At 39.1% G+C, this 21,979-nt stretch overlaps 2 protein-coding genes across 4 annotated transcripts in view; one reads left to right on the top strand and one right to left on the bottom strand.

Moving 5' to 3' along the window:
* Positions 1-16,273, top strand: part of adam22 (ADAM metallopeptidase domain 22) — a 55,839-nt gene extending 39,566 nt beyond the window's left edge. The window contains exons 15-32 of one of the 3 annotated variants that reach the window (XM_055047433.1): positions 2,389-2,488; positions 2,692-2,763; positions 3,690-3,782; positions 4,072-4,152; positions 4,253-4,303; positions 4,406-4,469; positions 4,630-4,735; positions 4,812-4,931; positions 5,126-5,294; positions 5,402-5,513; positions 6,105-6,195; positions 6,274-6,327; positions 7,320-7,520; positions 7,863-7,963; positions 8,204-8,270; positions 9,726-9,815; positions 12,304-12,427; positions 12,973-16,273. In XM_055047433.1, the coding sequence (XP_054903408.1) occupies positions 2,389-2,488; positions 2,692-2,763; positions 3,690-3,782; positions 4,072-4,152; positions 4,253-4,303; positions 4,406-4,469; positions 4,630-4,735; positions 4,812-4,931; positions 5,126-5,294; positions 5,402-5,513; positions 6,105-6,195; positions 6,274-6,327; positions 7,320-7,520; positions 7,863-7,963; positions 8,204-8,270; positions 9,726-9,815; positions 12,304-12,427; positions 12,973-12,993 (1,717 nt within the window). In that variant the 3' untranslated portion in view covers positions 12,994-16,273. The remainder of the gene's footprint in view (positions 1-2,388; positions 2,489-2,691; positions 2,764-3,689; positions 3,783-4,071; positions 4,153-4,252; positions 4,304-4,405; positions 4,470-4,629; positions 4,736-4,811; positions 4,932-5,125; positions 5,295-5,401; positions 5,514-6,104; positions 6,196-6,273; positions 6,328-7,319; positions 7,521-7,862; positions 7,964-8,203; positions 8,271-9,725; positions 9,816-12,303; positions 12,428-12,972) is intronic. The other 2 variants (XM_055047431.1, XM_055047432.1) reach the window with 2 other exon arrangements.
* A 35-nt stretch (positions 16,274-16,308) lies between these two features.
* Positions 16,309-21,504, bottom strand: gtpbp10 (GTP-binding protein 10 (putative)). Its single transcript, XM_055047434.1, has 10 exons — positions 21,103-21,504; positions 20,104-20,297; positions 19,897-19,988; positions 19,659-19,803; positions 19,174-19,247; positions 19,035-19,087; positions 18,856-18,963; positions 18,681-18,758; positions 17,467-17,590; positions 16,309-16,828 (listed from the first exon to the last, which is right to left on the bottom strand). Exons 1-10 carry the CDS (start codon positions 21,133-21,135, stop codon positions 16,593-16,595), a joined length of 1,137 nt encoding a protein of 378 aa, XP_054903409.1. The 5' UTR covers positions 21,136-21,504; the 3' UTR covers positions 16,309-16,592.
* Between the last annotated feature and the right edge of the window lie 475 nt (positions 21,505-21,979).

The raw sequence follows: 21,979 nt of genomic DNA on the forward strand, positions 1-21,979 counted from the left end.
CATCTCATTCAGCAGCACCAGTCATCTCAGCTCCAGCTTCTGTTTTTATTTAGAGCAGTGGCGTCCAAGAAATTTGCCAACACTGTCAAGTCGAAAATATTCACAGGCAACAAAAATATTTTTTATTCAAATTGATTTCATATGATTTATTTGCTAATCAAAAAAAGTAAACAAGCAATATTTCAATGAAGCAAACAAAGTAGTCTGATATTTGTTCAGGATTATCTGAGTCATTGTAGAGCCAATAAAAGGACCTATCAGGTTTAGTTTATTTAAAGGAGGATGTAAAATATCAAAATAAATTCTGTTGAATATGTCCTATTTTCTTAAACTACAAAACTACTATAGTATATGTCTTTAAAAATACTTCTTGTACTTATGTTTTTCATTCACCCAACACTGGCTTCAACTAAATAACTGGATGTTTGTGATCCTATTTTATATTAAATCAAAATTAAAACAAAATCACAGCAAATAAAAGATTTTGTACTGTACCCAACTTTTTCTATTTTAAGAAGACTTTATTTTGTCTTCTTTTGTCAGGAGAGACCTAGCTAGCATTTAGAAATTTTTACACTTAAGAAAAAGAATCTATCTGCATCATCCACCTGCCTTGGCTGGCCAAGTTTGGACCATATTTTATTTATGGTTGTTGGCCGCACAGAATCCTTCCAAGCAGTAGCGGTTCTGCCATAAATGCCTCTCCTACGTCCACCAATCGGAATACAGGACTTAAACTCAGATTAAGCAACAGAGCACTTGTTCAGGGTGCAACTAATAGACTAATCAATTTTTTCTGTATCTGCTGCTAGTGTGTCCCTCTTTCTGACGCCGCTCTGCCCATCAAGAACTGCCACTGCTTCCAAGGACCACAGATGGCTCCGCACTTTAGACACCTCTGGTGTAGACCATATGAACAAATACGGCTCGATAATCTGCTGTATTTTTCATACTACTTCCCAAAATGGTCACATTTAGATAATTTGTATTTTTCAGTTTTCAGTCAGGGTCACTGGCTGATCTGCAGGAAAAACTTTCCATTCATTTTCTTCTAATGAAAAGCTCTCTGCCCTTTCCACGGACAAGTTACATCTTGTCATCACTTGCTTTCGTCCACCAATAATCGATTGATACAGTCTGCAATGTCATTCTCATCATTTGTCAATATTTACCTCATTTCAGTGTAACAGTAGTTCACTTCCTTAACATAGCCGCTTTAGATCCTGCTCTACTTCTTTATCAAAATGAACCGGAGGTTTCATGACAGAGGACAGGTGCTCCTTTTCAGCCTGTCACCTGTGAATGGACCAAGATGCAATCTGAATCTCTAAAGTCAAGTCAATGGTATTTCAGACATTTGTATTCAATGAACCGCCTGTATTTATCTTGTAGTACCTGCTGCATGCCTGACCTAGTTAACCTGAGTAACAGTTTCATGCTGTTTCCACAGGATGTAGCTTCTGTGTGCATGAGCGTGCGGATAGTGGGATAAATCCTGAGTTTTTTCAATGTCTGCACCTTCATGACAGACCTGCCAATATTTCCCTCCCCTTAGGGCAATTTGGTTGAAACCAAAACATTAATTGTCTTGTTATTCGTCAAAAGTGAGTTGGTACTCAAGAATGTCTATATTTTCACTTATCATAAGTTTTCACTTCCTGTCCATTTTAATAACAGCTCTGCAGTGAGAATCTGCTGGAATACTTAGAATAATGATGTCCACAGATGCTTTCCATCCAATATAACCGAGTTTGAGTTATTATGCAAAGAGCAAAGTGAAAAATCTTAGCATCTAGACGTACAAAGCTGTTAGAGACTTGTCTCAAAGCACTCACAGCTGCGGCTGCAGCTAAAGGCAGGAAGGTATTGACTCGCTGTGGTTTACTCCCAACACCCGGACATGGCTTTGTGACTTTTTCAGATCTGATAGATTCTTTATTTTGTTTAGATCAGGGCATGATGTGTTAATTTTTCAAATCTTTTACCCTATTTCAGGTTGTAAAACAGGTTCTAGTTAAGTTTTTTATTATTATTATTATTCAGGCCAGTAATCAGGTTAGGTGGTTAGTGAAACTGAACCAAAAAGATGTTTTTAAAAATCATTTAAGTCATGATTTAAAATGGAGGATGATTGTGTTTTCAAAAAGGATCAGGATTTTCTCTCTCATAAATTGAATCTAAACTGTGTTTGATGACATGAAGCAAAGCTGAGGAGAGTCCAAGCGAGAGTGATACTCTGACGTTTATAGACTTCATAAAACAAGATGCGTGTTCAGTTTCAGGGTTTTGTCTGCCTGTATTTCTGTAGAGGAAAACTCTAGCAGTAAGACCTGTGGATGCTCTCTTTTTGGTGCCCTTTTAACAAGGTGTGTGACTTTTATTTAACAGTTACTATTTACCGAAGAAGTTTACTGACTGCAACGTGGAGGAGTACCACAACTTTCTGAACAGTGGGGGAGGAGCCTGCCTCTTTAACAAACCGCTGAAGGTAAATGCCACACATAAACTCTAAATGTAGACACAATCACATTTTAAACAAAGCTCTAATGGTGTGCAAAATCATTTTGTATGTTATCTTAGTCTATTCACTTGAACAGCAAGTTTCTGTCTGAATCCATTCACTTTCAATGTACATTTTATTGAAATAATATACATAATATACATTTTTGCTCTTGTTTTTCTCCTGCTCAGCTGCTGGATCCGCCAGAGTGTGGTAACGGCATTTTGGAGGCAGGAGAAGAGTGTGACTGTGGCAGCACTGAGGTGAGTCCAACCATTGTAGGACAGACGCAAAAAGGTCTATTAAAATACAGTAAAAAAAATAAACAGGATGTCATTCAGGTGTAAGGGATCCAAAGCACAAAACTGCAAATGTCTGCTGTGGGGAAAACAATATTTACAGCTGTGACTTTTCTATTAAAGCATTTTAGAATATTTAATAATCTGTATATTGTAATATGTTACAATTCATTTGGGAGAAGATTTATGAGGTCAGACACTGATGTTGGGTGAGATGACGTGGCTCTCAGTCTCTGTCAACAAGCTCACTTATTATTTTTAGCCCTGGTTTCCATTCGGACATGTCTGCATCGTCCCACATAGTTTGGAATATGAAATTGTTGTCGTTTGTCCAACCATAAATCCAGAAAAAAAAACTAGCAAATCTCACACGTCACAGTTCAGTCAGGTAAGGAGCGTTTTCTTGAAATGACCCAGCTCAGACCCGTTCATCAGAATACCAGACAGAGAATCTGGATTCATCACTCCAGAAAACACATGTACTTCAGTCTAGAGTTCACTGGTATCAGCCTGCTGTTGTCCAAAACTGTCTATTTGTTATAACTAACAACCGAGAGTGAAATCTTTGGGAAAGAATGAAATTTAATGAACTGTAGAGGTCTTGACAGCGGATCGTTCTTCGACAAATGTTTGCACTCTGCATGCCAACATGCTGGTCTCAATACACCATTTACTGTGGAAGTGATCTGAACACCATAATTTATTTATTTAGAGGCACATCTCAGCACTTTTAGAAATATTTGCATGGTATGTGGCCTTGTATATTAGAGCAGGAAGAGAGAAGCTACATGCTATCTTAACATCTTCAGAAAAGCAGGTATCTTGATTGCTTATATTACCTGTATAACAATACAAGTCATTGTGAACCAGAAGATATATTTTTATTTCAGGAATGTGCCAAAGAGGGCGAGAACTGCTGTAAGAACTGCACTCTGACCAAAGGGTCCAACTGTAGCAATGGACTATGCTGCAGAAACTGCCAGGTACCAAACAAAACGTGCTCGTCTTCATGATGTTTAAGTGTCTGTCAAAGTGGCTCCGCAATCACTGTGACAAATAAACCAAACCTTTTTTTATTCCTCTAATTTAGCAGCTACTAATAAATCTGTTTCTTTTTCTGTCATGATACTACTTTAATGTTGCAGCTTCATTTATTGGAGATATTTTCATGTTTATTAAACTAAGTAGAAAGATGAAATGTTTGGAGACCCTCGTGCATAGGGGGTCTTTGTCACTCACTGTCTGTTTAATCTGCTTGATTTGCTGCTGCAGATGGAGGTCATGGGAGTTTTGTGTCGAGACGCGGTGAATGACTGCGACATACCAGAAAAATGCACAGGCAACTCCAGCCAGGTGAGCATGAGCCTTCCTCTGACCTTTTATTTGGAGTAGCAATAATAAATGTGTTCGATAGTCCATTACTCGTCACTGTATATCTTATTGTTGGTTTTAGTGTCCACCAAATGTGCACAAGATGGATGGATACACATGTGAAAAAGATCAGGTAAGACTTTAGGTCATTTTAAAAGATTTTACTGAGTTTGACTTCAAACTGAGCTTTGGCAGCTTTTCTTGACTGTCACATTAAGGTCATCTCTTTCTGCAGGGTCGCTGCTTCAATGGAAGGTGCAAAACAAAAGACAGACAGTGCAAGTACATTTGGGGAGAAAGTAAGTGCACCACGTGGCTATATTACGTAAATATTTTTCATAAAATGCAACACATTTTATGTGTGTAAAATTTGGTTGAGAACAAAGTTTAATTGATGTTGGTACTTTTCTGCGCACAGAAGAAACCTGACACGTAATTCATCTCTTATGTCTCCATCAGAGGCGACAGCAGCTGACAAGTTCTGCTATGAAAAGCTCAACATTGAGGGGACAGAAAAAGGAAATTGTGGGAAGGACAAGGACACCTGGATCCAGTGTAACAAACAGTAAGCGTGTCCTTTTGGTCACTTGTACTTTTGCTTCTCTCCTGTTAATCTGTGTTTCTATACTTCTGTGTTTTAGGGATGTTCACTGTGGCTACCTGCTGTGCTCAAACATCTCCCCCGCCCCGCGGCTGGGCGACCTGCAGGGAGGACTCACCTCTTTCTCAGTCGCTCAGCACGGTGCCCCACTGGACTGCAGGTATGAAACAGATGAACTTAACAGATTAAGATTGGTGATGTGTTCTGTTACAAAGCAACACTTTTTTCTTTTTGAATGTATTATTACATCCTTTAACTGTTAAATGCAGATTTATTTCCCATATAATACAGAAGCGACACACAGACACAACTCACACACACGCACCGCTTCTCTCTGTGATGTTCCCCATTCAGCGGTGCGCATGTGCTGATCGACGGAGACACAGACCTGGGGTACGTCGAGGACGGGACTGCCTGCGGAACGGACAGCATCTGCTTGGATCACAAGTGTCTGCCGATCGAACAGTTCAACTTCAGCACTTGTCCAGGCACCACAGACAAGACCATCTGCTCGGGACATGGAGTACGCGACACTCCTGCACAAACCTCCAGCCACTCTTCGAACACGGCATCCTGCATATTCATCAGTTACACAAACCTGCTGGTGTTTAATGAACTTCCTCTCTGTAGGTGTGCAGTAATGAGCTGAGGTGTGCGTGCGAGCTGGGCTGGACAGGAGACGACTGCAACTCTAGGTCTCCGTTTAGTAATCTCGTGGTGGGACCGACCACTCCTGTTTCAGGTACAGGTTCAAAAGCTGCATCACCAGCATTAAATCATCTTTCTCCTTCTTGTTTTTCTGTTTCATCTGCAACTCACTCTTGCTACCAGTCAGTATCTACGTTATTACTGTCCTTTTCTTTCAGTTATTAATTCAATCTGCATTTTATGCATGGCACTCTTTTTTTGTCATTATTTTTATGCTCGTTTTTTGTTGACAGACTGATCTCTTTGATGGATTGCCTCGAGGTCAGAGTTACAGTTTCTTTTTCACTGTTTGTTCTGTTTTTGTTTCCATTTTCTGCTTGTTTTCCTCGCTCATCCCAGTTTTCTGTAATTTAAAATTCATTTCATAAAGTATTAAGGTGTTCTTTCTTATGAATGGGAAGCTAAACCCTGCAGACGGTGAAGGTCTTTTCAGTTTATTCTCCCTTCTCTTCCTTTCAAACCCTTTCTGCTGGTTCTCTTGTGTTTTATTGTTTCCCTCTGCTGTGTTTTGTGGTTTGTGTTTCCCCCAAATGATCAGATTGCTCACAAGACCACAAGCCCAACCCAATCAATTAACACACATTTGGCTCCCCACTGTCATCTCCTCCATCTCTGTCTTTCTCAGGTATCACCAGCACCAACATCATTATCGGGGCCATCACTGGCTCCATCCTCTTCCTCGCCCTCATACTGGCAGTCACAGCCTGGTGCTACAAGTGAGTGTCCACACAGGCCTAAGGAGTGACGATATTGGCTAAGGATGAGCTGAAATCAGAAATCTGTTCTTTTCTCAGGAGCTACAAAAAGAGACGGTATGCTGAATCTGAGGTTCACTGGAGATTCTGCCGGTTTGCTGCTTTTCTTTTATTTTTAATTTGTTGCCAATCTTTGTCACAAAACGCATAACAATGCTCTGGTAGGTGTGAATCTGTTGAGTAAATTGAGGTAACCTTTAAATTCTAGTTGGAACCCAAAACTTTTTGAATGCCTCAGATCCTGTAGTAAAGCATTAAGATGAACTAATCCTTAGTACAAATGGTAGTTAACTCTGCTTTAGTTAGTCCTCCTTTAGATATTGTGTTTGATAAAAGAACATTTTAACAGTCATGGCTAATATTGTTCAGCTGTAATTAGGAGACATTTTAAATTATATTAGATCTAATCACTGGTCAGTTTAGTGGATAATATAGCATCATACTTTTGAGTATGACACTATATTGAGGCACTATAAATATATTTAAAGTGGCTAATCAAAGTGCAACACTCTAGTGTATATATAACACTAACATATTTAGCCAGTGAGGCAGACAAACAGGAAAGACTGAGATGCAGATCTTTGGCTGTGGAGCTGGACTAACAAAGCTGAGGAGAATCCAAGCAAAAGTGACACTGATGTTTGAGAATAATTTTAAATTTACTAGGAACTGACTTGATAGCCTTACCATGCTGTTTTGTTGGTTTCCCTGGCTGAAATATGTTTTCTTTCTAATTCTGCACCAGGCCAATCCACTACCTAATTCAGGCGGGTCTGAATCTAACGGACTGACACTTTTAACCCTGTTTACATAGTGAAATGTCCCTGAAGTTACCAGTGAATTTTTTTTTCTTCTTACAAATGAGTTACAAAGCTTCTAAAACATTTTTTTGGTGCAATGACACTTCAGTTCTTGTTTTGACACATTTACACACATTCCCGACCTGGGATTATTGACTGTTGTTAGTGTTTTGTATTTAATAAGGTAGAGGTTGTGTGATGAAAAAGTTTTTTTTAGTTCAGTGGGAAAAGAAATATGGGGTCCAATTGATATGGTATCTAAAGATATTCCCTTGGTGTTTCCAGACAAATCCCCCCCGGTGACTATGTCACCAAACCCGGGGATGCAGATTCATTTTACAGCGACATGCCTCCGGGCGTCAGCACCAACTCCGGATGCAGCTCCAAGAAGAGGTCAGCCTGCCTGTCCCACCTGCAGATTTGCACGCTGTCCTTCACTCCATCCTTCCCATCCATTTCTCAGAACTTCTCAGTGTTTGGCTTCAGGTTTGCCATTTCATCATCCCTCATTCATTTGCTTGTTTCCAATATTTGTGAAATTGCTGATGGAGATCTCACCCATAATATGTGTCCATATTATGCTTTTGGGAGTACCATGGCTTTCATGGTATGAGCAATTTTAAAGCTAAAAAAAAAATGTCAAAATGGGGAAACATCTTGACATTGAAGAACTGAGTCACTCATGGTGCTGCTGTATACTTACTTCTACTACTCACGTTTACATATCACACTAACCGTCGTCTACATTTCCTCTTGTCTCCAAAAATTGCTCTAGACTCATAAAATGTTAAAGGAACACTGTTAAGTGGTTTTATTTGTGTTTATTAGATCTAACGGTCTGTCCCACTCATGGAGCGAGAGGATTCCAGATGCCAAACACATCACCGACATCTGTGAAAACGGGAGACCACGGAGCAATTCGTGGCAAGGTGACGCGCTGATACGCTGAAGCAGATGTGCTTTCTGAACACAGAAATTTAAATATAATTAAATATGACTCATCAGATCACTTTATGCATTGATTAATATGATTTCGTGTGCGGTCGATGTTTTCCATTGTGAAATGAAGCATTTTCAGGAGCTAAATTTGTTCAATTTCAAAGACTTCATATATGAGCATGAACGTAATAATTGTTTCCTCAGGTCTCTTACTTTAATTTTCTTTCCAGGAAACCTCAGTGGTAATCGTAAGAAGCTGAAAGGGAAGAAGTTCAGGGCTCGCTCCAACTCCACAGAGTGAGTTCACCTTGGTATCAGCGCCTTCACAGCAATCTGACAATTATTTTTCATTGGGGGAAACAAGTAACATTTTATATTTCAACATTTAATGTCAACAAATCCAACAGAAATAAAAAAGAAACTCAAGTTGTTTAGAAGTAATGATTTTGCTTACAAATTACATTTACGTTTTGTAAGCAAAATGCAGATTTTGTAGATTCGATGTGATATTTTAGAGCCGAAAATCATAAATCCATGAAAGTGTGGATTTGTTTTTGACGCAGATAAGCAACTTAATCACACATTTTTATGACAACAAAAAAGCATTTAAAGTCAGGCTGAAATGAAAAGTGCATTAGCATATATGGATGATGTATTATTTTTAACTGCAGAAGGGTGAAATATGTCTGGAGACCATGTTGTTAAATTAAATCAATAACCTCTTTTTCCACACTTTGTGCTGCATGTTTTCCCACAATAATTAGCTACAGTTTAGACTAATAACATTACATATTAATTTTGTGACTTTCTGTCCAGCCACTACATGTTGTTGAAGGAAATCTAACCGTGGACAAGCCGTGGATATTACTACTTTTTTCCTGTTAGAGGAAAGCACAAGTTTATTGTTGTGCGGAGTCTCATCATTTATTGAACACAAATAAAAAGAAAATCTGTAAAATTGGCCCTTTAAATAAGTGACTTCTGCTTTAATCCTGACTGCAAACTTGAAGCAACAAGGTTTTAAAATTTAGACCGAAAATGAAAATGTAAAAAGTTTATCAGTATTTGAAAATGCGCCGGTCTGATTTGATGTCAGGTTCTGGCAACCTGATATGTTTCAGATTTGTTGACACTTCTGTCTTTACTCTTACTTTAAAATATTTGCTGTAGAGCAAAGAAGCAGAGCTCACACTGCTCTTCTCATCAAATGCTTTATCTGGCTTTTTTTTAAACTTTATTCTTTAATCCTAAAATTTTGCTCTGAGCCTGTGAATTAATCAAATATCTTGTTTGTTGACTAGTGTACGATATTCAGCGTGCATCGACCGCCTCTTTGTCTGCCGTGTTTGCTCGTTTGTTTCCCCCCCTCTTGATAAAGATCTCTTTGCACTCATCTCTTTGCACACGAAGCGGTCTGTAGTGCACTAGCTGTCTTGAGCATGTTGCCGACTAAGTGGCTGCTGAGAAGCTGGCTGCTTGGAATGATGCGACTAAAACGCAGCTGAGCCTGTGACACACAACACTGTTTGTTTGTTCATGGTGTTGTGTTCGTCTGAATCCACACTCAGGTCTGTCCACCATCTTCAGCTCAAACTCTACCTTTGCTCTGCTCTCCTAAGATGTTTCCTCTGTCCTCCCTCATTTGCTCACTGGTAGATTATTCAACTCCCTCTTTCCGTATCTCTCTCTTCTCTCCCTCCTTGTGTTGGTTCCCTGACACCCCACCCTGCCCCACCTCCCCTCCCCCCACAGGTATTTAACCCCTCGCAACAAATCAGAGTTTTATGATGTAACTAAATGGGTAGAAGATGTGAATAAAAACACTCAAGGACCTTTCCTTAGGTATTAACTCAGATCATGTCCCCCACCTCACACGCTTGTCTAAAGTTCCCTCACTTTTGGTTTGTTTTCTGGTTTGGATTTAGGAAGAGTTTGTGCCAATTTGGTTGTTTCCCCCCCCTACAGTTGTTAAAGAAACAGGCATGTTGCTGTGTGGAGTTCTCAGAAGGGAAAAACAAGTTAAAAGAATCAATATAGATTATTTCCCTGTTTATCAGCTCCCTTTTTCATTTGCAGACAATTTTTTTTGCTTCACTTCCAGATACAAATGAAGATTAAACGTATAAAAGAATCATTACAGTTACTTTCCTCCTAATTTTCCGTATTCCCTTCTTTGCTCCCTTCCCCCCCCAGTCTCTTGTTACCTCTGCATGTTCAGTGTTGTTCCTTTCCAGTAAGTGTTGGAGGATTTGCCCCGCACCGCTCCCTCTGACTTCTCATGCACCAGGTCCATGTCAGAGCTGAGGCTAACATTTTCAGCTCTGACATCTTCCCTGTCCTGTTGTGACAAAGTCAACTCTGATTGTGTCTGAAGTCTATAGATGGTTGCAAGTTTTTCACTGCCGATCACCAGACGACAACCACAAGCACTGGAATCTATAGACTTTCCCTGTTTCCAGAGGCTCATTGTTCATCCTCCCTGTTTTACTTCAGCTAGCAAAAGATCCCAACAAAAGAGCAGAGGGCCGTGGAGCCAGAAGGCAAACTTACAATTTAGCTGCAAAGCTTTTAATGAAGTGCCTTGAAAAGACATTTGTTGTGAATTGATGCGACATAAATAACCTGAATTCAATTAAATAAAAATAATAGAATACCTCCTTTTTCTACTTACTGTGTTGTTAAAATCTGTACAAGGCAAATAGTTTTCCCCAGCACTATAATTACTTGGTCTTCATATATGAATTCATTTTTATATTAAGGAGAATGCTTCTGGCTCCACTCTCTGTTGTTTTTTGTCGGGCTGGGCCATTTCGACCGTCGCACTGCAGGTGGTTCATGTGTACAAGCTGCTGCACATGGGACAAGCTCCCTCTCATCTTACTACAGTGGTGCTTTAAATTTCACAAAACATTTAGGCATTTTCTGCATTTCTGCATATGGATGATCTAAACCATCTCGGGATTCAGAGGTTGTAAAAGTTGCTAAAATGCCTTTCTGTTCTTTTGTAAGTGTTAATCACTCCTGCACAAAAACAGAGTGAAACTAACTTTGGGATGTTAGTGGACTGCTTGGCTCTGGAGCTTCTGCAACGTAAATATTAATTTAAATTCTGGATAAGGGCATTTCACATCATTAACTTCAATTTCCTAGTTTTCATTAGATATGTTGTTTTACTAAAGCATAGTCTGTCTTTAAATACTTCTTACTGACATGTAATAATCCCTTTCTAACTATAAAAAAATCATCATCCATCACCCAGCTACTGTCTCTCCCTGCTTGTCCTTCCAGAGTAGCAAGGCGTCTCTGTCCAATGTCCAGATGCAGCTTACACCTTGGATCAGGGAAAACACAGGACAAAGAGCCAGGCACATACTTTCATGCCAAAGGACAATCTGGATAAACTAACTTAACTGTGGGAGGAAGCTAGAGTACCCAAACAGAACCAACACATGCATAGGGAGAACATGCAAACTCCAAGCAGAAAGACCCCAGACTTTCTATAAAATTATCATAATTTCATAGAAAAAAGAACAAAATAAAGAATGCAGTAGCTTAAAATACATTTTAAAAGTTTCATCCCAACAAATATACAATATATAAAACCAGTGTACATTATAACCTAAACATTACAGGATTGTGAAGAAGAAGGTGGTTAATTTCTTAAAATTTAAAAAAAAATGTTTTTAGAAAGAAAAAAATTATATTGGCAGCTTAAACATTAGCATTCTTTGGCTACCCCACAATTCTTTATACTTGGTTTGATTCTATATGGTGGAAAACTTTAAAATATGATGATTTTGGTCATATTTATTCAGAAATAATAAATATAAATATTTAGAAACCTTTAAGCACCACTGTATGTTATTGATTCCCAGCTGTGGTCTGGTCTGCTTTCCTCTGACTGATCCAGTCTGTCAGCTAAACAGGAGAAGCTTCCGTCCATTTTCAACACAGATAAATGAATATTTCCCTATTTCTCAGTGTTTTTGCACATTTTGAACTTTAAGGCATGTAAGTCGCAGAAGACGGCAGCTGGGAACAACAGTGCACAGAGGTTGCTCTGAAGAGCTGAGCCCTGATTGGTTTTCGTTATGCTTCAGATGAATGACGGCTTCAACTTTTAAGAGCAACTTCTGCCTTAGTGAAGGTGAAACTGAGTTCCTGGAGCAGCTAAAGAAAGATGTTGCCCAAAGTCACAGATCTAACATTAGCTCAACATTCTGTGTCTAACCTCATTTAGCCATCTGTGTCTTTGGTCAACATGTCGCTGCACCAGCTGTAGAAGGAGAAAGCAAAAAGTCTAACAGTGTCACCTTCGCTTTTTCCTCAGGACACTTTCTCCTGCCAAGTCCCCGACTTCTTCTACAGGATCCATTGCATCCAGCAGAAGATACCCATATCCCATGCCTCCACTGCCAGACGACCAGAGGAAAGCCAACAGGCAGAGCGCCAGGGTGAGCACAATTCAGAACCTTACGCTTAGAAAAGTTGTGAAAGGAATTAATAGGGAACTGGATTATGACACCGCAGAGTTTCTCCATGTGTGCACATTACACAGACTCCACATGCATGGCATTGATACAGAATTTACTTATGTGCGATACAAATGTCAGTAAGAATGTTACTTAATCTCATTCTAAACTGTGCAGATGCTCACTCTGCACCAATGAAAACAATTGTAGAATATAATGCAGTGTGGTATTTTCCTATTGAGTATTTCTGACACTGGGGATTCATTTGAACCTGGAGATGCTATAATGAGTTTAGGGATTTTCAAACGTGTTAACTGATGATACCCACCAATTTATTTTAGTCATATTCTTTTGACAAATATATTATTTTCATGCTGTTGAGTCATCTATATGCTTTGTAGAAAAATTTATTTTACTTGAGGAGGTAAGAACTTATATTTGAAAAGGTGCTATTCTTATTGTTTTATTATTAACGCAGATGTTTATCTCTTTCTCGCCTGTTTGCCTCCCTCCTTCTTCTCTTCCAGCTTTGGGAAACATCAATATAACTCTGACGAAAGCTCATAAGAAAGAACACAAGTCTCCTTTTCTACAAACAGAAAACCGAAAAAAAAAAAAAGGCATATAAAATTGACTCTAAAGATCCTAAAGAGATAGAACGAGACAAAGTGAACGGAATAGAAAGGATCTAGACAGACGTCTGTTAGGGTGAACAAATATGTTCGGGGCGGACTCTGCAAGAAGATGCAGAGAAACAAGCCTCCTGGAGCTCAGACCGAGCTGTTCGTTTTTTTGCTGAAGCCTCAAAAATCGGACTTGGACCCCCCCGGCCCCCACACACCTTTCATAGATCAGCTCTTGTCACAGTCTCTTCAGACACACCATCACCCACCCTAAGGCGTTGGAGCTCCTCTGAAGGAAGCGGAGGAGGCAGAAAGAAGCCACCACATCTCTCTTGAGTCTGCACTGACTGATTTTTGCAGGATGTTGTTTGAGTTGAAAGTCCAGCATTGTGTGCATGAGAGAAGCCCTCAGCTACATCTTCCCGGCATAAAGAAGAGCAGCAGCCTGACTTGAAGGGAAAGCATGCATCTGCATTAAAACTAACCCATGTGTCACCAGATATATTTCACTTCTTGAACTGATCCTGCCCTCCTATTATTCTCGTTCCCCAGAAATTTGCCGATGTGTGTGTAAATATGTACAGTGAAGTACACACAGAGTATGCTTGTGCTTTTATTTTTAAAGACAAAAGCATAGAGAATACTCAGCTCATTGTTTTAGCTGTAGACAGAGGCGATGTCTGTAGATAAATATGAAGACCCTGCACTGTCCCGTCAGGGTTTCTATTTTTGAATTTTTGAATTTTTTTTGTCTTTTTGGTGGATCTCCCTCGCTTCATCCATCAACAGCAGAATGTGTCTTTTTACATCATGTTTGCATTATTTTCTAATAATCTCTGTGATAAACTTGCAGATGATTGTGACACATTTGGAGCTCAGACCTCTCCGGACGAGTATTATTTTAGCATAAATAAGATAGTTCTCCGTTCCATTTCCCATTGAGTTTAATGGACTCGGATGTGTTTGCTGTAGTTTGTAGATGTGCCACTTATCTTGTTGTTTTTGGAAACATGCTCCCAGATTGTACGTGGGAATGTTGGAGACCAGTGTGCTGCCCACCCCCACCTCCCCTTTTTTCACAGGAAAGTCCCTCACTTCACCTCACTTGAATGTGAGCCGGAGAGGTGAATGTGGCCGGCTGAACTCGAACTGGATCTGTGCATTTTTTTAAATGTGCACTTTTGGATTTCGCTGTGAGGGTTCGAGTTGTTCGAGCCTTTGTAAATGATTAACTATGCTGTACAATGCTTGCTGTTTGAGCTTGTGAAGACCAATGGCATGGCCGTTCTATATCGAACCTTAAGTTATATCTCCGGTTGGCTAATTGTGAGACCGTAACGAGGAAAACGAGCATGTCACTGAAAGTCTTGAGCCCTGCTCCATTTGTCTTAATGCGGTTTGTGTCCCTCCGCCGCTCAGCAGTGGAACTTCACAGAGTCAAGTCGTGTTTCTGTCGCACCTGTGCAGCTATTTAAGGTGGATGTCTTGGTGCCCGCTTCCTAACAGCAAGTTCTTCGTACAGCGGCGACTCGGCGCTCTACCTTGTGTGGAAACCGTCGTCCTAAAGCTCTGAGTTTGTCATTTTACGAGTGTTTCTGTTCCTCTTTTACATTTGTAGTTTATGTATGCATTTGATCTGTATAGGTAAAGCCATCTTCACGATACTGAACTAATATTGCTTCAAACGTCTTGTTTTTAAGAATCTTTTCAATATTCAGCATTACAGGGTTCCTACAAAATTTCAAGATCTCATAATTTCTCAGACTCAAATTTATTTTTATTTTTTTTGTTTCTTTTTTTGTACCATTAAGGACATCTGAGTTCAAAACATTCACCTACATTTCCATGAAAAAGTGCTTGCACCCCCTTACAGATTTTTTCGGCTTTAACTTTTTGTGTCCCTCAAACATGTAGAACGTTTAATTTCAGAGAAAGATCATTTGAATAAATAAAAAGTGCAGTTTTCAAGAAAATGTATTTATTAAAAAAAAAATCTTTCCAAACCAACTTGGCTCTATTTGACCAAATAATTATCCCCTGAGCCTGATAACTGGTTGTTATCAGGTATTTTGAAGTCAGCAAAAACTGACTAAAAAATATTTTCTAATAATTGGCTATCAACCTTTTGTGTTACTGTGGAGATTTGATTTCACACAGGTCCAGGTTGGTTTGGATAGTTTTCCTCCCTTAATAAAACCATCAGTTCAAAACCTTTTGCATTTACTCAAATTATCTTTGCTGTTATTAAATGTTATCTAAAAGGTGAGGCACCAAACAATAGGGAAATGCATAAAAGTGTAAGAACCACAAGTTGTTTAAAATCCTGCCTGAAGAGGATTTAGTGGCTAAAACTGGGAAATGGCCTTTTTGATTTCCAAATGAAAGTTTTCATGCATCATTTCTGTCAGTAACCCAAATTCAAAACTTGAGTTGTGATTTGGCATATCTGGGATAAAACACAAATTAAGACATTGTAAAAATGAACTTATTTTTCAGGAAGTTAAAAATTTTATTTTTTCACGGCTCAAACAAGGAATATCGCTGTGAACTCAAACTTTTCTATACCGTTTTACTTTTCCTAACTTATCCAGATAAGGAAAACAATACATTTATATTCCGAACTTTTCCAAGACGGTGTAGGAACCCTGGTATTATGTACAGCAACCATTCGACTGGTAATAAGTGCTTTATTGTATTTTTTTCTTTCTTTGCTCCAGAGTTCTGCTCCTCTCATTTTTCCTGAGGCGAGCATCATTTCTAGAGCTGCTGAGTAACGTTTTAACACAATAATACTGTGTTCGATGAAGACATTCGTTCTGGTGTCCTGGACTTTGCACTGCACAACCCTCGGAGCGCAGCCTGCGAGGAATGCCTCCTGGATTCAGCCTGCACAAACAGCTGGACTGACCAGTCCAAACAGGACAAAGTGTCCACCCTCCAGATGAGCTGTGGACTCCGTTTCTGGCCGGAAACTTTGAATGTATTTGCGTACTTGAGCAGACTGACTACTTCGGTGGGCTCCAGTTCGGCTAGACTCGTAGGCCTTCGACTCCAGGAACATTGCAGTTGTTCTTTTTTTTATCTTTATTTTTACTTGTGTGCTGTACAGACTATTGATGCAAAAATCAGCCCACTTATTTTTTTCTCTTAATCATTAAGTATTGTAATATATTTAATATAAAATAAAACTTTCATTCAAACACAATTCTCAGTTTTTCTTTAGAATCAATCAAACTCGACCAAACTTAAATATTTATTTTAACTCTACATTTTTGCACTCTGCATGTTGAGATGTTACCAAAGCAGCTTTAATGAACACAATCTCATTTGTGAACGTCTGGATGAAGCAGAAAAGACGTTCCTTATTCTATGTTGAAAGTCCAGAGGAGCAGGCCAGTATTTCAGACATGTATGCAGCGTTTCCTCCATCGAAGCTGCTGAGCACTTGTTCTCCCTCCTGCGTTTCTCCAAAGAGAAATCTCTCCACCTCGCTTTGTTTCACACTGAGTTCTGCCGACGCCACTTCACAGTGAGATTTTGTCCTCGTTTCTAAAACTTTCATGAGATTGTTGCCTCAGTACTTGCAGCTTTTCCTGATGCATGGCGCTCTTTTCCATGGCGGCGTACTCATCCAGCGAGAGTCGAATGCAACTCTTCAGATGGTCGACACCAAACCCGGTGAGGGCGGAAATAGGAACCACATGTCTGAATGTTATGAAGTTCTTCGGGATCATATCATTTGGCAGCGAATTGGTGAACTCTGTGGATGGCAGAGAATAACAAAAGGTAAATGTAAAGGTCTAACAATCTGGTTCATATCAAATTTTTAATACAAGCTATAATATAAACAGTCTAATATACAGTGTTCCAAATGATTATGCAAGTGATATTTTCTCAGGTTTTCTTAAATGGTCAATGCAAATGATGGTCAGTATAATTGTCAAGTCATGAACTATTACAGGACAAATCAAATTTTACTGAACAAACCTCCCCATAAGAACAGTATTTATTTTAAAAATAAAAACTCAAAATGCACTGTTCCAAACTATTATGCACAGAAGATTTTCTAAACATTTTATGGATTATAAAGAACTGCAAACAGTCATTCTTTGAATGTGCAGCACTGACATGTACTAAAATCAAAAGCTATTTCAATCAAAAACATCTTAACAGACAGAGTTACATGTTAACATAGGATCCCTACTTTGATATTTGTTTTTCAGAGGCTTCTATATTCAAAATACTGAATTGTAAGCTTTCCACTAGATGTCACTATGTCCTGAAACCTGCTCCACCAAAAACATACTTAACTGTTGCAGGAATTATGGGTAATTGTATTGAGGTATTTCATTTAACATTTAACATCTAACAGTGGTCAACACTAACACAGTAACTTACCGTCTGGGTTTTGAAGTTGCTCCCTGAGTTCTTCCAGCATGTCCTCAGCTTCAGGCAAGTCCATTTTATTTACCACCAGCAATGCAGGTTTTGACACGAGCTCCTCCTTGTACAACTCCAGTTCCTTCAGCGAGAGGCGATGGAGATACAGAAGGAGGCAAAATTAAGTTTAACCCTCCTCTTGTCTTCGGGTCATTTTGACCCGAAGACAACAGGAGGTTGTTCTTATTTTTTTCGTCAAGTTCACATTTGAATTGCTCCAGCAGAAAATTCCATCTGAGTTGTGAACACTGTAGGTCTGATTCAGGACTGTTAGATTTCAAGTTTCTGTATGCAGTTGCAATTAAAAAAATGTTTTATAAGGGCTTGTCCTCGGGTCATGTCAACCCGAGGGCAACAGGAGGGGGGGAAATTTGAAAAGATATCAGTTTTACGGAGATCAATGATGCCATTCCATACTGTTTGCCTGTCCAGCTGTGATTTCCTTAGTCTTCCGGTCAGTCTGACCTGAGGCCTGGGTTTGGTTATCTTTATTTCTTTTGTAAAGTTCACATTTGGATTGCTTGAGCCTAAACTTCCCCCTGAGTTGTGCACACCATAGTTCTGATGCAGGACTGTTAGATTGAAGTTTCTGTATGCAGCTGCAATTGAAAAACATATTTTTTAAGGGCTTGTCCTCGGTCGACATGAGCCGAGGACAACAGGAGGGTTAAGAGGTGAGTAGTTCAAACAAAAAGTTACACTCAAATGTTCTAACACAGATTTCACAAAAGCTTTAGAGTTCAAAGACTGAAATCTCCAGTTCTCAGCCTGGGTTGAAAATCTGTTTTTGAAAGTATAATTTCACTGTGAGTTTATGGCAGGTATTTCTGCAGAGGTCAGAGTTAAAAGAAAACAGCAGGCAGGAAGAAAGAAAGAAAGTATGCAAGGAAGGAATAAAGGAAAGAAGAGAGGAAGGAAGAAAAAAAGGGAGGAAGGAAGGCAGACAGATGTGAAGGGAAGGTCACAGCTATTAGCGGATGGAATAGGGAATAAAGTAATAATGCTAATAAACAAATAATGCTAAATATTCTTCCAGATCTGGAAAAAAAAATCTATTTCACAATCTTGACACAGGGAATGAACCCTGATAAGAAAAACATTTTTGACCTGGCAGCAGTAAGAGCAGGATTTTATAATAAAAATAACAAAACACCTTGCAGCATCAGACTCACCTTGGTGAGAAGCTGCACCGCCTCAAAGGCAGATCTCCAAGGTGTTTTACTGGCCAGCTGGAAACCACAAACATCCACCTGCAAGAACACAGAGCATCTTACAGTCAACCCTGATTACACTGACCACATTCTGATATATTTACAAATGTCGAACATTATTTCTGCTTCTACATACAACAAACAGCAGGTGTTTGGTCCTCTCTACGTGCTTCAGGAACTTGTGGCCCATGCCTCGGTTCAGGTGAGCCCCCTCGATGAGCCCCGGCAAATCCGCAATTGAGATCTGACAAAATAAAATCAAATAATTAAGAAAACTTTAAAACACACATTAAGTGCTAGAAAGCCTTCACATACTTGCTTGTAATCTGGATAGGCAACCTTGCCAATCTCAGGCCTCAAAGTTGTGACTGAAGTTAAGACAAATGATGAAGGACTTTAGAAATAAAAAAAAAATATGTGAGATGTACTGAGCTTGAAACTGTTTTATTCTTACAAGCGTAGTTGGCAATTTGAGGTGTAGCGTTTGACAAGGCTCTGAGGAGAGATGACTTTCCTGCATTTGGGAACCTGATGAGAATTTAGCAAAACATAGTCAGCATACATCCAGCATCAAAGACTGTTTTGTTTCAATCTTTTTTTAAGCCAGGCTCCAACAAATTTGTATTTTATATGACTTATTCCATTGGGATCTTAAGCAATAGACCAATCAAGAACTAGATCATAATTGTAAAGTGGAAGCTGTCCCGATGAAAGGTGAACCACTGCTGCCACATCAAGCCTTTTGCAACAAACGGATAAAAGAGGAATTGTCATGAATTTTGCTCCATACATCTGCGGCATGAACAGAACATTGCGCTAAGGCAAAATCACACCAGACTTTTTACTGTGAATACGTTGCAATTTAACAAAAACAGTCCAAGAGATGTGAACCCTTTTGTAAGGTAATGTATACTTGCTAATGTGAGTTTCTGCTCTCACCCTACGAGGCCCAGGTCAGCGATGAGCTTCAGGTCCAGACGTATGTGTTTGACCTGGCCTTTCTTGGGTTCGAAGGCAGAGTGGGGTGTCCCCCCGGATCCTCCTTTCGCCACCAGCACCCGATCGCCCTCAGCATTCAGTTCGCCTTGTGAAAGAATTGATGAGAAAAGAAAGTTTTCCCCAAAAAAACATTTTACATGAAATTTAATTATTGACATGAAACGGACTTCTCATATACCAAGTATTGTGCCGTCATCAGAGGTGACAGTGATACCAATGGGTGCTGGGATTTCCGCATCCTTCCCTTTTTCTCCCTTCAGAGCTCTTACACTGACATAAGAAAATCAAATATCAACAAAAGCGTTCAGTGATGTCTGATAGATGGAAAGCATATATGTAAGTAAGAGCTGAATTTTAAAACAAGGTTGTGTTTGAAGACACCAACCTGCTGTTGGCTCCTGATCCCCCCACGAACCGTTTTAACGGGTATTTGTCCTTGATCTTCTTTAAAGTCATGTTCTGTGTCGCCACCACCCAAATGTTTCCTCCGTTCCCTCCATGTCCTCCAAGGCGAGGTAGAGCCATCCCTCCAGTGCCTCCACGTACGTACAGGCGGAGGTTGTCCACAAAGTTTCCATACTGAATGGAAACGTTAAAAACACGAGTCAGATGTGATGGTAAGCTCCCTGCTTTTAGGTAATGTAACACATTTACACATGGCTTTACACATGCATTACTTAAAATGATAGTAAATCTACTTTTGGATCTTGAACTAAAGCACTTAAAAAAAATGATACTTTACATTTTATAATCTAAATTGTAAAAAGGATAAAAAGAAATATAAGATATGTGCTCTAGTTCTTGATGTTAATCTCATTTTACATCTAAAACTGGCAGATTCTCATTTTTCCTCAGCTTAGTGTATGACTTAGTTGTAACTATATAAACTCCAATATATTTTTGCTTTGCTAACCAACACAAAGCAGCACATAGAAAAATGTTAAATGACATAAAATCCAAAAAGTCAATAATATGAAAATGTTCCAAGAGCTGTGCCCTATTGCAGAAAAAAGAAAGGCACTCTAAAGGCGATTACTACATAGTAATATTAAATAATGGGCTGTTATGATTATGTGTGCTTTCATTTGTGCATCTTTTACATTTTGCAGCCCAAATACTTTCCAAGAAAATAAAAATGGCAATTCAACCTCAAGAACTGAATAATCCCACATTACAAAAGATTTTATCCTTTGAGTGACTTTGTTTTCTTCATATCAAACACAAGCAATTTAGCAAAATGCAATCAAACATCAGAAACTGTGAAATATTTTTACTTTAATGCAACATTTTTGCGCTGACTGCTAGCTTGACCGCTAATGTGAAATAGTTTAAAACCGCACCGACACGTCGTGTTGGTAACAAACAGGTTGACGTATTTATTTACCTTGCGGAAACAAATTCTACTGATGTGAACCATTCTGAGAGGCTTTTATGTCCGCTTTCCTCGTTTATCGCCACCGCTAGCTAGTAGCAGACATGTGTCTTCGGTGTATTGAAAACAACCGGAAGTGATAAATACTCCCCGCTGATTGGATGAAGTGACGAAGAGGCGGGATTTTGTGGTATGACTGGCTTCCCATTGGCTGCTGGGGATGCGTGCGCCTCTGGGATAGAGAAAACAAGACATTTTTTAATTATTCAGATTATATACAGGAGCCATTTGGTAATGAAACTTTGGCGCCGTAGTTTTACCAACCTTCATGCGCATTGTTTACCTGCCAGAGGCCGCAGCTCTGAAACAGATCTGCTTAATATTTCACAGCACAATGATAAGGGGTTATTGGGGAAAAAATCTAAATAAATATTCTTAGATTATATTAGATTTCGGATTATTTTGTAATATCAGAAAATCATCCTGAAACATCAGCAGTCCATCATGTGACATAAGCAAAGAATATTAAATGTTTCTTAGATGATTATTATTGTAAATATTCTTAGATCATATTGGCAAGTAAACAATATCAAAATTACTTAATATACATTTAAAATACATTCTCTTTGTGATTAAGACAAATACATGTACAACTTGGGAAAAAAAAATGTTCTGATTTCTTCAACTAAACTGCAATTTTCAAGTTTTGCAACAGATAGTCTTAATTGACTTGAACATGCTATCACATGCAGCTCTGGCTGTATGTTTAGTCATCTTGATGACAGGTGAACCTATGCCTCAGTTTCAACTATTTTGCACTCTGCTAAAGATTTTTTTTTTCAGGATTTCCCTGTATTTGGCACAATGTTCCAATAACTCAAACCTTTTA

This window comes from Poeciliopsis prolifica, unplaced genomic scaffold (assembly GCF_027474105.1).
Source record: "Poeciliopsis prolifica strain line A6 unplaced genomic scaffold, Auburn_PproV2 SCAFFOLD026, whole genome shotgun sequence".
NCBI classification, from domain to species: domain Eukaryota; kingdom Metazoa; phylum Chordata; class Actinopteri; order Cyprinodontiformes; family Poeciliidae; genus Poeciliopsis; species Poeciliopsis prolifica.